Below are 14,778 nucleotides of genomic sequence, written 5' to 3' on the forward strand. Positions count from 1 at the left end.
ATATGCACAAACTGCAAAGTTCACACTTATATTGAGGTATGTCTACACAGCAGAGCTAAAATCCAGTTAAGCTACACAAGTTGAGCTACACCAATTGTATAGCTTAAGTCAAAATAGCTTAATTCGGCTTTTGGCACTGTCTACACAGCAGGAAGTTGAAGGAAAAACAGTCTTCCTTCAACTTCCCTTGCTCCTCGTGAAATGAGGGTTACCGGAGTTGGAGTAAGAAGTCCTCCAGTTCGACATTATTTCAAAATGATGGCTTGCAATGTAGACACACTCTTCGTTATTTCAGAATAACTGTCAGCATCACTGGGACATAAACCCCAATTAGAGATGCTGAGTGTGCAGAACTTTTGACAAATCTTATTCTATGGATCCTAAATATGCATTTAGAAGCCTAATTTTAAAGGTCTGTTTTTTGAAGATCTGACCCCAAACTTGTAAAAGATCTACAGGATGGCCAGCTGACATGGTTTGAACATAGAAACAGCCACAGTGGATCTGACCCAAGGACCATGTTATCCTATTATCTGACTCTGGTAGTGGCCAGTACCAGAGTTATAGATTCTAAGGCCAAAAGGGAACACTGTGATCATCCAGTCTGACCATCTATGTAATACAGGCCAGCCATAGGACTTCCCCGAAATAATTCCTATCTGAACTATAGCAGATCTTTTAGATAAACATCCAATCCTGATCTTAAACTGGCCAGTGATGAAGAATCCACAGATACCATTGGTAAATTATTCCAAGGGTAAATTACCTTCAGTGTTAAAAGACACTTCAGAAGCAGGTGTGAGAGCCCCACAGGAGGCAGATGTGGGATAATATGCCCTCGCATCTCCACACACACACTTGACCAAGTCTCTCATCCTGGTCTCTAACATTTAGTTTGGCTCTGACCTTGAGTCCCAACATTTTTGTTGTCATTAATTATGACTACACTGGATATTCTTGATGTCCAAACTAAACCTTTTTTGAGTCAGAGTGCAGTGTCCCCACATGGCTTTAGTAGCTCCCATAAAACTTCATGGTGTAAAAATAGTTGACAAAATATGCAACCTTAGCACTTGTTTAGGCAAAACAACTATGTGCAAAAGGAAAACTAGTTATTTTCCATAATCACTAATGTATGGAAAGCTTTATGGTTAACATTTCCATAATGTATTTCTATATGCTTCTTCAAAATACAGTGCTGATCAGGGTTTACTCATACATGTATAATGAACTGCATTTCTAAAGGTCCAGTATGAGCTATAAAAACAATAACAGAATGTTATACTGAACAGCCATTAGGGGCAGTTTTAAATCAATCCTCGGGTATCCACATTTTACTATGATTAAAAAGTAACATTATAAGTACATAAGATCCACATATTGTACCTGTCCTGCCCTACCATGATCTTCACAAGGAGGGGATGGAGTTCTAGGTCTGGCTGCCTGATTTAGACTGGGACCACCATCCGTTTCAGTCTTTGAGAAAGATGGAACAGCAGGTGATGTTGCACTAGGAATACAAAACAGGACACACAAATCAGTTTATTACAAGGGCTATGTACAGACTCCGCCACACTGGGCATAAGGCAGCTTTGTAGTGGAGTTCCTGGGCATCGCTGAGCAACTACAATTAATGCACATCAGAGGCATATGGTGAGGATACATTCAATAGCATTCGTGAGGTCTTGAATTGACCAATAAATAAGGCAGGGAAAGGAAACGTGCATTCAGCTTTCTCCTGTTTCACTGATTGTATTCAAATGAATAGGGAGAGAGAGAGAGAGAGAGAGAGAGAGAGAGAGAGAGAGAGAGAGATGATCCTGAACCACAACACTCTCGTGTTGTGGAAACTTCCCTAAACTTTTCAGATATCTAAAAGGGTGTCATAAGGAAGAGGGAGAAAACTTGTTCATCTTGGCCTCTGAGGATAGAACAAGGAGCAATGGGCTTAAACTGCAGCAAGGAAGGTTTAGTTTGGACATTAGGAAAAAGTTCCAAACTGTCAAGGTGGTCAAACACTGGAATAAATTGCCCAGGGAGGTTGTGGAATCCCCATCTCTGGAGATATTTAAGAGTAGGTTAGATAAATGTCTATCAGGGATGGTCTAGACAGTATTTGGTCCTGCCATGGGGGCAGGGGACTGGACTCGATGACCTCTCGAGGTCCCTTACAGTCCTAGTATTCTATGATTCTAAAGCTCAAGCTGTCCCAGATCCAGTTTCCTCTCTCTATTTAACAAAAAGACAAACTATGTCATTTTAAATGTCATGCAGGATGGACGTGGCACCCTTGGGACACAGGACAGATAAGGGGGGCCCTGAAGGTTGGGAATTTGAGAGGCTCCTCCAGCGGCGCAGTGGATAAGATGCCTGCCTGCGGAGCCAGAGGTTACAGCAGACATGCATTGTACATACATTTAAATACATCACACGTTGTGAGGTACTACAGTGATGGGGGGCCACATAAGTACCTAAGATCATAGATTGCTAAGTGACAGATACTGTAAACAAAGAGAAAGCAGTGTGGTGAGAGAACCGATTCTACCTACCTATGAGTCTGACCATTCTACTGTGCCCATGACAGTAATAAGTGTTTTTAGTACCAAAAAAAAAAAAAAAAAAAAAAAAGCTTCTGAGTTAACTGATTAAAGCCTAAACAAAAAAAGGAGATGGGCACTGTTCTGTCCCCATGGGACATGAGGAAGTTTGAATTTCTCTCTGCTCTGTAAAGCAGTATCAATTAAATTAAAACAAAGAGCTCCTACATGTTTAATCATGGTTGAGTTGGGTCTCACTCACCACCCAGAACAGCTGTTTTTGTAGAACAAAGCTCAGACAAGCAGTAAAAACATTAGAAGCCATAGGCAAGCGCTTTGATCCTTGCTTCCATTAAATGTTAATAAACCGCAGACTGTTCTCATCAAGCAGGAGAATTGGGTTCACTGGACTCCACAGTGAATGGTAAGAGGATCCAGACCCTCATGAATAATTATTTACATTTGTTTACCAAATTATCAGATACAAAATGGAGATGGTGTCAGAAGAAAATGAAGTAGACATCAAACACTCAAAAACCTTATCATACCTCCCAGCTAGCAAGAAACTGGGATAAGCCAATGGTACCTCCTTACAGTAGAGCTGGAGATTTTTAAAGGGTTGTTGCATGATAAAAGCTGCAGTCCATGGGAATTTTTAAGCTTTCATTAAATAAAAGTTTATTTCCTAAGTTAAAGAAAATAAGCTGGTACAATGATCCACTAATCTAGGGATGAGTTCAAAGTTAGTGTCTCAGGAACATTCCATGGAAAATGCCCATTTATACAATTCACCCCAAATAGCTTAGATTTTGACATGTTTGTACAAAAATTCTAATAAACATAAATTAAATCTACTTACTTACCTGACTTCAGAGGATTACTGTTAATGGACACAAAAATACAAAATACTGACCACATTCTAAAGCCGGGCTGGGCAAAATATGGCCCGGGGGCCGGATCTGGCCTGCAAAGCCACGGGATCCAGCTCGCAGGCCACCCTGCTGGGACACTCAGGAACACAGCTGCCGCAGGTTTAAAGCACAATCCGGTGGCTCTCTGCTCTGAGGGAAAGGGAGACTTTGTGTGATCTCCCCACCCCCAGCCCAATCCTCAGTTCCTATTGGCCAGAAACAAACGGCCAATAGGACTTGACCCCAGCCAATCTTGCAGTTCCTATTGACTGGAAACAACCAGCCAATAGGAGCTGAGAGATTGGCCTGGGAGATGGGGTCAGTGCAAGCCTCTTCCCCTTTCTGGAGCTGGCAGCCATGTGGAATAAGGATGTTAAAATGCGGTTAATTGACTAGTCAACTACTTGATAGGTCCTTCCGCATTCCTCTTTTGAAAAGTACAAGAGCCCCCACTGAGGCTCTTGTACATTTCAAAAGAGGAATGCTGAACTCCACATGGAGCCCGGGGCCAGCGGAAAGTCCCGCCGACTCCAGGCTGCATGCGGGTGCCTGCTTTGAAATGCCCAAGAGTCCCCAGTGGGGGCTCTTGTGCATTTCAAAGCCATGGAACCCGGGGTCAGCGGGGTACTAAGAGTCCCCCACTGACCCCTGGTTCCATTGTATGCTTCATGCTGCTAGGAGCCCAGGGTCAGCTGGGGAGTCCTCAGCTGACCCTGGGCTCCACTGTTCCTTTGAAACATGCAGAGGTGGTATTTCAAAGGGGCAGTGGAGCCCAGGGTCAGCTGGGGACTCCCCAGCTGATCCCAGGCTCTGCGTGGCATTTCCCCAGAACCTGATGTCAGCTGGGGACTCCCCCCCAGAACCCGGGTTCAGCTGAGGATTATCCCCCAGAACCTGGGGTCAGCTGGGGATTTGGATCAGCTGTGCGGCGGCTGCCCCTTTAAAACGCCACCTGTGGCGTTTCAAAGGGGCAACTGCCGTGGAGCCCGGGGTCAGCTGGGGATTCCCAGCTGATCCTGGGCTCTGTGCAGCAGCAGAACCCAGGGTCAGCAGGGGACTCCCCAGCTGACCCAGGGCTCTGGGGAAATTCCGCGCAGACACCGGGACCAGCTGGGGACTTCCCAGCTGACCCCAGGCTCCACTGCTGCCCCTTTGAAACACTTATCAGCTGTGCAGCAGCTGACCTTTTGAAACACTGCCTTGGGGTTTCAAAGCGGCAGCACCGCACAGCTGTGCGGCGCTGCCACTTTGAAGTATCCCTTTCCCCCCTTTGCTGCCTCTATTATAGAGGCAGCAAGGGGGGCAGAATCGACTAGTCAAAAGCTTATAGGATAGTTGACTAGTCTTTAACATCCCTAATGTGGAGGGAACAGCCTGCAGCTCTAAGCGATCTGGGGCTGCAGCAGGCAGGGAGCCCAGCCTGCCTTGGGGAGTGCTGCAGGGCTGCTGGATTAGGTAAGTGCCTCCCAGCCGGAGCCTGCCTCTGGCACCCTTGCCCCTCCCACACCCCAACTTCCTCCCCCAGGTCACCATCCAAACCCTCTGCACACTCTGCCCCAGGTCACAATTCCCTCCCAGCCTCTGTACCACCTTCTACCCCCTCCCCCAGGCCAGCATCCTCTTCTGCACCTAAACACACTCCCAGACCCAGCACCCCAATTCTCTGATGCAGGTCCCAACCCCCTCCTTCACCCAAATTCCCTCTCAGACCTCACGCCATCTCCTGCACCCTGAGCCCTTACCCGATGTGCCCTTCTGCACCCAACCTCCATGCTAGACCCCACATCTCTTCCACAGAAAAGTGCAGCCCTTGACCAATTTCCAAAATCTTGGAGTGGCTCCCCCACCAAAAATTGCCCATCCCTGTTCTAAAGCCTTTACTCAGAACTCCAGGCTATGTCTACACTACGGGGGATTTTTTGCAGAAGAGCAGGCACACTCTTTCAGAAGCTCTGTCTCCCTCCTTCCACAAGGAAAAAGGGCTCTTCCGGAAGAGAAGGTTTTTCCAAAATTTGGCGCAGTGTAGATGGGCCAAATTTGGGAAAAGCCTGTTCTGAAAAACTATCAAAAAAAGGTACGCAAATTGTGGAGCGCAATTTGTGTACCTTTTTCCGATAGACCATTGTAGTCTAGACATAGCCCCTGCTGCCACATCAAGCAGATTCAGGGAACAATTTTAAAAGTGCCTAAATGAGTTAGGAGCCTATTTGCCATTTTCATAAATGACTCAAGTACTTAAAAGCTGAAATCTCACTGAACGATAATGGAAAGTAAACTCCTAGAAGTGGGACTCATAAGGGGAAACTTAGGTGCCCAACTAACAATTTAGGCATTTAAATCCAAAATTGTAGGTCTTCAAAACCCACCAGTCAGATGCTGGCTAACCCTGGGCCCCTAAGAACTTAAGTTTCAACTGGTAATATCCACTAGGTGGGGCACCTGGCATTGGCCACTCACAGAATACAGGATACTGTCCTAGATGGACCTTTGGTCTGACCCAGTATGGCCTTTCTTAGGTGCCTAAATTTCTGTTAGTGTACAGCCAATGTCCTGATACCACCAAGCAGCTCAGCACTTAACTGCTCCTAAGTCCCAATGGAATTCACAAATTAGGCATTCTCCAGCCTGTCTCACCTGCAGCGCCTGATCCAGTAAACATGCTCAGCATGTCTATCAATAAAGCTTTGAACAAAACACAACACCTGGATGAGGAGGAAAAGGTAGTGTGGATGACTTAGGTGCCTAACCTGTTTGATGCTTTTGAAAATCCCACTAGGCACTTATCTGCATCTTTAAGTGCCTATATTCCTTTGGAAATATATCCCCAATTCATATTTGAAAATGCAATTTAGTCACTTTTGAAAATTTTACTCCCCTTCCTCCTTACACACACAGTTTAATAAATAATTTTTTTTTCCCCTTCACAATTAATAGACACTATTGCAATGGGAAAAAATTGTATGCATTTAAGTGCAAGATGGAGACACTAGAAAGCTTATTGTTACCCTTATCCACTTATCCCTGGGAGTCTCACCTTTCAGGGGCATTCTTCTGCTTGATGTTCTTCTCCAGCTCATCGGTCAGACTGAACGCTGACACCTTGGCAGGAACAATAGATTGTCGGGACACAAGGCGCTTCACGGGAAGATTCTCTATACATGTGAAACAAGGCAAATCGCAAGAAAAGCATTGCTGTGACAACTTTCTCTCAATAACATCTGATTTATGTCTCTCTTCATGCCTTATCCCAAAGTTGACAACCTAGTTTCAGACCCCATTCCTTGCCCATCAGTAAAGCACAATACAGAAGGTGGCTCATTGGGCTGAGACTACATACTTGTCTCTGCAGGCAAAGAATGCCAGGATAAGCTAGGTGTGAAGGTAAACCAATATATTTATACTGGTATAATTCCCCAGGTGGGCACTTACACCAAAATAAGTGACCATGCATGGAATTAGTCATTTATTGTTACCAAGATACTAATAACAATTTCCTTTGGAGATAAACTCTAAGCAGAGGAATTCATAGTGCTGAAGGATTATTTATGTGATATTTATGAGCAACTTGAACATGAGGATTAGAATGAATATTGCTTCCCAGCTTTAAAGATAATATTTTGTAGTGGCATAGGTTGGCAGACTTCAAATGTTCATCATGGGAGGATGCTTTCTTTCCAAATAAAAACCAGCTGTGATTGTCTGAGGCATGCCCCATAGTGGAAAGCTAATAGATGTTCTGAATTTTCAATGCTTTTTGCCTAACCAAACTCATAAAACTGCATAGCGTTTTGCAATACCATCCACTTATTAGCGGTATTATGGTGAAAGTAACCTGTGGAACTGGGAGGGCTTGACCCTTTCCAAGAAGTATAAGTTAGAAAAGTTAGACGTCTGCAAGCCACCAGGACCTGATTAAATGCATTCTAGAATACTCAAGGAGCTGAAAGAGGAGGTATCTGAGCCTTTAGCTATCATCCTTGAAAAATCATGGAAGTCAGGAGAGATTCCAGAAGGCTGGAAAGGGGCAAATATAGTGCCTGTTTATAAAAAAGGAAATAAGAACAACCCAGGAAACTACAGACCAGTCAGTTTAACTTCTGTGCCAGGAAAGATAATGGAGGAGGTAATTAAGAAACATCTGGAAGAAAATAAGGTGATATGTAACAGCCAGCATGGATTTATAAAGAACAAATCATGTCAAACTAATCTGATAGCTTTTTTTTTTGATAGGATAACAAGTCTTGTGAATAAGGGAGAAGCAGTGGATGTGGTATATCTAGACTTTAGTAAGGGATTTGATATAGTCTCGCATGACCTTCTTATCAATAAATTAGGCAAATACAACTTAAATGGGGCTACTATAAGGTGGGTGCATAACTGGCTGGATAACCATTCTCAGAGAGTAGTTATTAACGGTTCATAGTCATGCTGGAAAGGCATAACAAGTGGGGTTCCACAGTGGTCTGTTTTGGGACTGGTTCTGTTCAATATCTTCATCAACAATTTAGATGATAACATAGAGAGTATGCTTATTTAGTTTGCAGATGATACCAAGCTGGAAGAGGTTGCAACTGCTTTGGAGGATAGGGTCATAATTCAAAATGACCTGGACAAACTGGAGAAATAGATTGAGGTAAATAGGATAAAGTTTTATAAGCACAAATGCAAAGTACTCCACTTAGGATTAAACAATCTATTTCACACATACAGGATGGGAAGTGACTTTCTAGGAAGGAGTACTATGGAAAAGGATCTAGGGGTCATAGGGTGTGTCTAGACTACAGAGTTTTTTGAAAAAATGGCCTTTTTTAAAAAAAACTTCACCTGCATCTAGACTCCTGCCATGTTTTTTTGAAATTAAATCCCAAAATGTGGCAGTTTTTTCGACAGCGGAAAACCTCATTTTATGAGGAATAATGCCTTTTTTTCAAAAGTGTTCTTTTGAAAAAAAAAACGGGACTGTGTAGCACTTTAAAGACTAACAAGATGGTTTATTAGATGATGAGCTTTCGTGGGCCAGACCCACTTCCTCAGATCAAATAGTGGAAGAAAATTGTCACAACCATATATACCAAAGGATACAATTAAAAAAGATGAACACATATGAAAAGGACAAATCAAATTTCAGAACAGAAGCGGGATGGAGGGAGGGGGAAAGGGGGAAGGTAAATGTCTGTGGGCTAATGATAACCAGACTAACACGGCTACATTTCTACCACTATTCTTTTGAAAAAATTCGTTATTGTATGCAAAGAGTGCTTTTTTGAAAGAGAGCATCCAGATTGCCTGTGTGCTCTCTTTCGAAAAAGCGGCTCTCTTTTTCAAAAACACTGGTTGCTGTCTAGACGCTCTCTTTCGAAAGAGGCTTGTCGTCTAGACATAGCCATAGGGGACCACAAGCTAAATGTGAGTCAATAGTGTGACACTGTTGCAAAAAAGCAAACATGATCCTACCTGTCAGGATGGTTAAACACTGGAATAAATTGCTTAGGGAGGTTGTGGAATCTCCATCACTGGAGATATTTAAGAGCAGGTTAGACAGACATCTATCAGGGATGATATAGATAGACAGTGCTTGGTCCTGCCATGAGGGCAGGGGACTAGACTTGATCTCTCAAGGTCCCTTCCCGTTCTAGTATTCTATGATTCTATGAATTGCATGACTGATCATTGCCATGATGGAGGCTCACAACTATTAAATTTGTGTCACAATACATGCCAACTGCACACTTTTAAACCTGGCCCCTATTGTCTAATAAGTGAATGATAATGAACCTATATCACTATTCAGTTCACTGTTAACTCTACCTTTCTTACTGCTACTATTACTATGAACTCTCTCTTTTTCTATTGGCTCTTTTTCTTTGTTCGACTTTTCACATTCTTCTATGATAGTTTCCAGGGCTGCTTTGTTGTCTGTTTCCTTCAGCTCAATCCTGGAAACAAGGAAAATACATCAGTCTGTTTTGTAGAACTTATGCCTGAATAGAAGGCAAAATATATGCATTAGCAACCTGGTCCAACCACTATCTTTAGCACTACTGTAAAGACTGTCATTTTCAAAAGCGAAATATACAAGAGCCAGGCACCCAGCCCGGAAGGCACAGCCCCCTGCCCTCCAGTAGCAGTGCAGAAATAAGGGTGGCAATGTCATATCATGCCATCCTCACTTCTGCACTGCTGCTGGCAGTGATGGTGCTTTTAGAGCTGCGCTTCCAGCCAACAGCTGCCATTCTCCAACTGCCCAGATCTGAAGGAAGCATCACTGCCAGCAGCAGCACAGAAGTTAGGGTGGTAATATCACAACCCCCCTACAAAAACCTTATGACACCCCCCCCACACACACACACACACACAACTCCTTTGTGGGTCAGAACTACTAAACTTACAACAAAGTGAAGTTTCAGATTTAAATGGCTGAAATCATACAATGTATGATTTTTAAAATTCTATAACTATGAAGTAGACCAAAACGGACCATGCCTTTGGTAGGTCCCTTTCCATGTTGAAGGCTTTATCAGCATGAATATGGGATTCAAACCATCCCACTCTAATAAACCCTTCTGATGATCACACCACATCAATATACCAGGTAATCTGTACAGGCTACACACTTGACAGAAATGTCACTATTGTAGATGCTTTGGAAATTAATAAACATTTCATCAGTGCTATGTCTTATGTTCCCCTTCATTCAAAGCCAGGCTCCCATTGAATCCCAGCCTGCAAGGTGAAAGAGAGCACTGTTAAGTACTCAGCATCTTCCACTGTGTGGAAAATGCGCTGAGCAATTTGGTAATGGGTACTCAGCACCTCTCATGATCAGCCTCTCAGTTATCTGCAGGTCACCCAAATGAGACTCAGAAGGAGAGGAAAAAATATAACAAATATATTTTAGAAACCTCTGAAAATTACTTAAAATATCATGACAGCACCATAATTTTACAGAAACGAGAGGTCCTGTGACACAAGCTCATGATACTATATATTTTTGTTAGTCTCTAAGGTGCCACAGGACTACTCATTTGGGTTTTTTTAAGTTACAGACTAACATGGCTACACTTCTGAGACAATTCATGATGTATTAGAAATAAAAACAAATTACTTATACTATTGGAAAGTCCTTATTTTCTAATGGTGAAAATTTACCCTTGATGCTTCACAAGGCGTCATATCTCATTGCTGTTACATGAATGGATAGTTCCTGTTCTGAACAAGTGTCATAGGAGCAGGAAGGATGAGACAGGATGGAATGCCTTCAGAGGGGGAAAAATGGAAATGGTTCCCTGGGAGTCTGGGGCTATGTCTACACTATGGGTATCCCAGAAAAACTCAGCTGTGTCCAGGGAATGCATCTGCTCAACCGCTTTTTTTTTTTGCGGAAGAGCAGATGTGCTCTTTCGGAAGCCCTGTCTTCCTCCTCCCACGGGGAAGAAGGGCTCCTCCGAAAGAGGTGTTTTTTCTGAAATTTGGCCCAGTTTAGGCAGGCCAAATTTTGGAAAAACCTCTTCCAAAAAAGGTACACAAATTGTGGAGCACAATTTGTGTACCTTTTTCTGATAGGTCATTGTAGTGTAGATATAGCCTAGGTACCTCAGTTAAGTTAGAAAGGGAAGAGAATTACCACAGTCCATTGATGCTGATGGAAGCAAGATATCATTTAAACTTGTTGACATGTGACTTTCTCCTCTGGATCTTCTATCCAGCAGACTAGAAATAGGAATTCATTCAATTGAATGCCACATATACCAGTAAAATTACATGACAACATGACTTTTGTAAGTCTCAAGCCAGATCCATAATATAGGGGAAACTGTTCATGTAAAAATCAGGTAGAGTGATGTATTTAAACTCTTTGAAATCTTACGCAAAAGAAAAAACAAGGCAGATGAAGCATTGTGAAAAACATTATCTAATTTCATCTACACTTGGAAGTTATTCAGACTATGGTAAAGTGTGAAATTAAAGAACAACAACTATTCCTAAATAACTACATGAGTGGACTCTCTTATCCTGGGATAACAGTGCCTTGTTCCAATCTCACTTAATCCTTTTTTAAAGAATAAGATGCCCACACATAGAGTTATCCTGGAATAGCTAACCTGAATAGGTATTCTGGAGTAATAATTCCATGTGTAGACAAGCCTTGACACAATAGATTCAGGGCTACCAAATGTAAGTTAGGAGCTGCTAGCTTGGCCAGTGAACTGGTAAAGAAGCAAAAGTACTCACCTTGGAAACATGACAACACTGCAGGCACGGGACTGAGACATAGCAGTTTCTCTGCCTGAAATTACTGAATCACCCGTTCCGGGTCTCTACAACAATGACAGACATTCAAGATGACTCGGAGATCATTTTCTAGCAGGTAACAAACAAGGCAACACTTTCTACTTATATAACAAAAGGCTTCTGTTCCAAAATCTTGTCACAAAATTCTATTTTGTTCACATTTGCTCTTCAGTTGAACTGGTGGAATCTGTCCCAGCCAACCACTGATAATGGATTGGATGATAATATTGTCATAATTTCTGAATGGTCAGAAATCATTAGACTCAATAAAGAGACTATTTCCTTTCCAGTAGAGAAGCAAGAGGAGACAGGCACATGCTTAAAACCTGTTACTAGCATGATTTCAAAGCACTGCTTAGTTGCTGGTTTGTACAGTTCTGCAGATTATTTGCTTGAACAGATAGCAATTATTTCAGACAGCAATTAGTTTAAGGTTTTATTCACAAAGCTGAAGCAATTCTTTCCCACAACTAAAATGTCTACCCTTGTACAAGGAGAGACACAGACTGAGTCAGGCCGCCTTTGCCCAGAGTACTATTATTCGTTATTATTTGTACAATAGCAATGACTAGAGGTGCTGACTGGGGCCCTGTTGTGCTAAAGGTTGAACAAACATGTAGACAAGAGACAGTCCCCATCCCAAAGAGCATTATGACAAGATGCAATATGTAGGCTGGGGAGCAAGACACTAGTTAGAACTCAGGAGATCAGGGTTCTGTTCGAGAATCTATCACAGTCTTCTGGTGTGCCCTTGGGCAAATCTCTTAGGGCACATTTACACAGCAGGACTAAAGCTGAAATAAGCTACACAATTGTAAGTCAAAAAAGCTTATTTCAGATTTTGGTACTATTTACACAGCAGAAAGTCCGAGAAAGAGCACTCTTCCTCCAACTTCCCTTACTCCTCATAAAATGAGGGCTACAGGAGTCAGAGTAATAAGTCCTCCAGCTTGACATTGTTTTGACATTATGTTGAAATAACTGCTTATAGTGTAGACGCAGACTATGTTATTTTAGAATAAGATCAGTTATTCCGAAATAACACTGCTGTGTAGATGTACCTTTAGGGAATGTCTAAACTACAATCAGAGGTGTGACTGCAACAGTAACAGCTAATTCGAGTTAAGGGGTTTACTTTGAACTCCCGTTTCACTGCCATGTGTAGACGCGGGCAGTTATTCCGGGCTAGTCAGTTTCCAAAATGGTGACCACCCAGGAACATGCTAATGAAGCACGGGATATTTAAATCCCGGGCTTTATTTGCAATTTCGGTCACCCTCATTAGCCTCCCTAGTTCGAACTAAGGGGCTAGTATAGACGTACCCATGTAGATATATCCAAAATAATTTTAATCTAGCAAGCTCAGGCATCCATAGCAGTGAAGTCATGGCAGCACAAGCAAGCCTCTTGAGTGCATACTCAAGACTGCCTAGAAGTCTCATACCATGAATAAAGCTAGCTTGGGTATGTCTAAATGTGCTGCATTTGCACCTCCAATTTCAGTATAGACATACTTCAGATGTATGTGCTTCAGTTTCCCATCTTTATTATAAAGATAACAACATTTCCTTTGAGCTATCCTGTCTGTTGACACTGTATGCACTGTTGATCAGGAACTGTCTCTTACTACATGTATCCACAGCACCAAGCCCAACAATGCTCTATACCTAGTAGAGGCATCTAGGCACTACTAGAAAACAGATAATAATACATTTTAATAATATGTGAGGACAAGGTAATAATTTAGTACAAGACTAGCTCTGTGCACAATGTTACTTACCACCTGCCTAAGAGGCATGATACTTATTCAAAATAATTGAAGTGCCCTTGGGGAAATGATAAACTTACATTGGAAAGAGCTTTCACCAGGTTGCCACTGCCATCCATAGCTTGAAGGAAATCTTTGTAAAATTTCATTTTCACTTTGTTGTCCCGGACAGCGAGAACTCCAATTCCCTTGAAAGTGAATTCGACATTCTGTTTGGTAGCGATGGATCGTGAGAAAAAAAGCAGGGTCTCTTTTACACATCCTTCCACTATCTCCCTGTTAAAGGGACCCTCCAGGGATAACATGATGAAGTTCAGTTGAACAATTGGGATATCACCTGAAAGCAACAATCAGGGAACCCAGTACTTCAAACAGCAAGAATACTTCCCAAATCACAGCAGCAACCCCACAAGGCTGTGAATTAATCAATCATATTTTGCGCTTAAGTAGCACCTTCCTATGAGAGGCTCAAAACTCTCTATAACCATGAATAAAGCCTCACACAACCCTTATGGTGTTGTTAGCATGTTCATTTTACTAACCTTCTTACAACTCCATACAGCAAGAGTGCAGAACCTAAGGCCTGGGGGCCGAATCTGGGCATCCCCCCTGCACTGGGGAGCCCGGGATGGTACTCTGGCCCCTCTGCCGACCCACTAAGGGCTGGCGCATACAAAATCTACTAGCCTAGTCCCTTTGGTGTGTGAGGGGAATGTCTTTCTCCTTCTCAGTCAGGGGCCATGTCAGTGAGCGTTTTGTGTTATTTTTGTTTTTCCCTTCTTCTTACTTGTGTGCAGCCTCCAACTGATTTTTCTGTGGGTCAGTGGCCCCCACCCCAAACAAGATTTGCCACCCCTGCCATATAGCTTGTCGTCATGGACAGTCGGTGCAGCTGGGGCTGAGGGGAGGCAGGCCTCCTGCCCCACCTACAGCCCCACCCCCTCCACTGAGGCCTTGACCCCACCACGGGGAGGGGAAGAACATGTGTGCCCCCTTTCCCACAGAGCGGGGAAGAATGCGTGCACCCCAGGTTCCCCAGAGCACCAGAGAGGGAAGAGGCTGTGTGGCCCTAGCCAGCCCGAGCCTCCCTGGCCCCTGGAGCACTGAGAAGGGCGAGCAGCATGAATCTCCAGCTTCCCTGGCCTGGAGCAGCGGGGAGAGCAGGCACTGGGGGCAGCAACACTCTTCCAGAATACCTACAGCAGGCGTTCTGGGTGGGGGGAAGGAGGTGGCATGGACAGGGCCATGCCTGGCAGTTTGAGAAGGCTGT

General features: G+C 43.3%; 1 protein-coding gene across 2 annotated transcripts in view; it reads right to left on the reverse strand.

Moving 5' to 3' along the window:
* Nucleotides 1–14,778, reverse strand: part of CCDC81 (coiled-coil domain containing 81) — a 44,026-nt gene that overhangs the window by 19,081 nt on the left and 10,167 nt on the right. For both annotated transcript variants that reach the window (XM_025182256.2, XM_006118366.4), the window contains 5 exons: nt 13,589–13,845; nt 11,681–11,766; nt 9,257–9,384; nt 6,483–6,600; nt 1,387–1,510 (listed from right to left, as the gene is read on the reverse strand). In XM_025182256.2, coding sequence (XP_025038041.2) covers nt 1,387–1,510; nt 6,483–6,600; nt 9,257–9,384; nt 11,681–11,766; nt 13,589–13,845 — 713 coding nt within the window. The remainder of the gene's footprint in view (nt 1–1,386; nt 1,511–6,482; nt 6,601–9,256; nt 9,385–11,680; nt 11,767–13,588; nt 13,846–14,778) is intronic.

The sequence above is a fragment of the Pelodiscus sinensis genome, chromosome 1 (assembly GCF_049634645.1).
Source record: "Pelodiscus sinensis isolate JC-2024 chromosome 1, ASM4963464v1, whole genome shotgun sequence".
Lineage (NCBI taxonomy): Eukaryota > Metazoa > Chordata > Testudines > Trionychidae > Pelodiscus > Pelodiscus sinensis.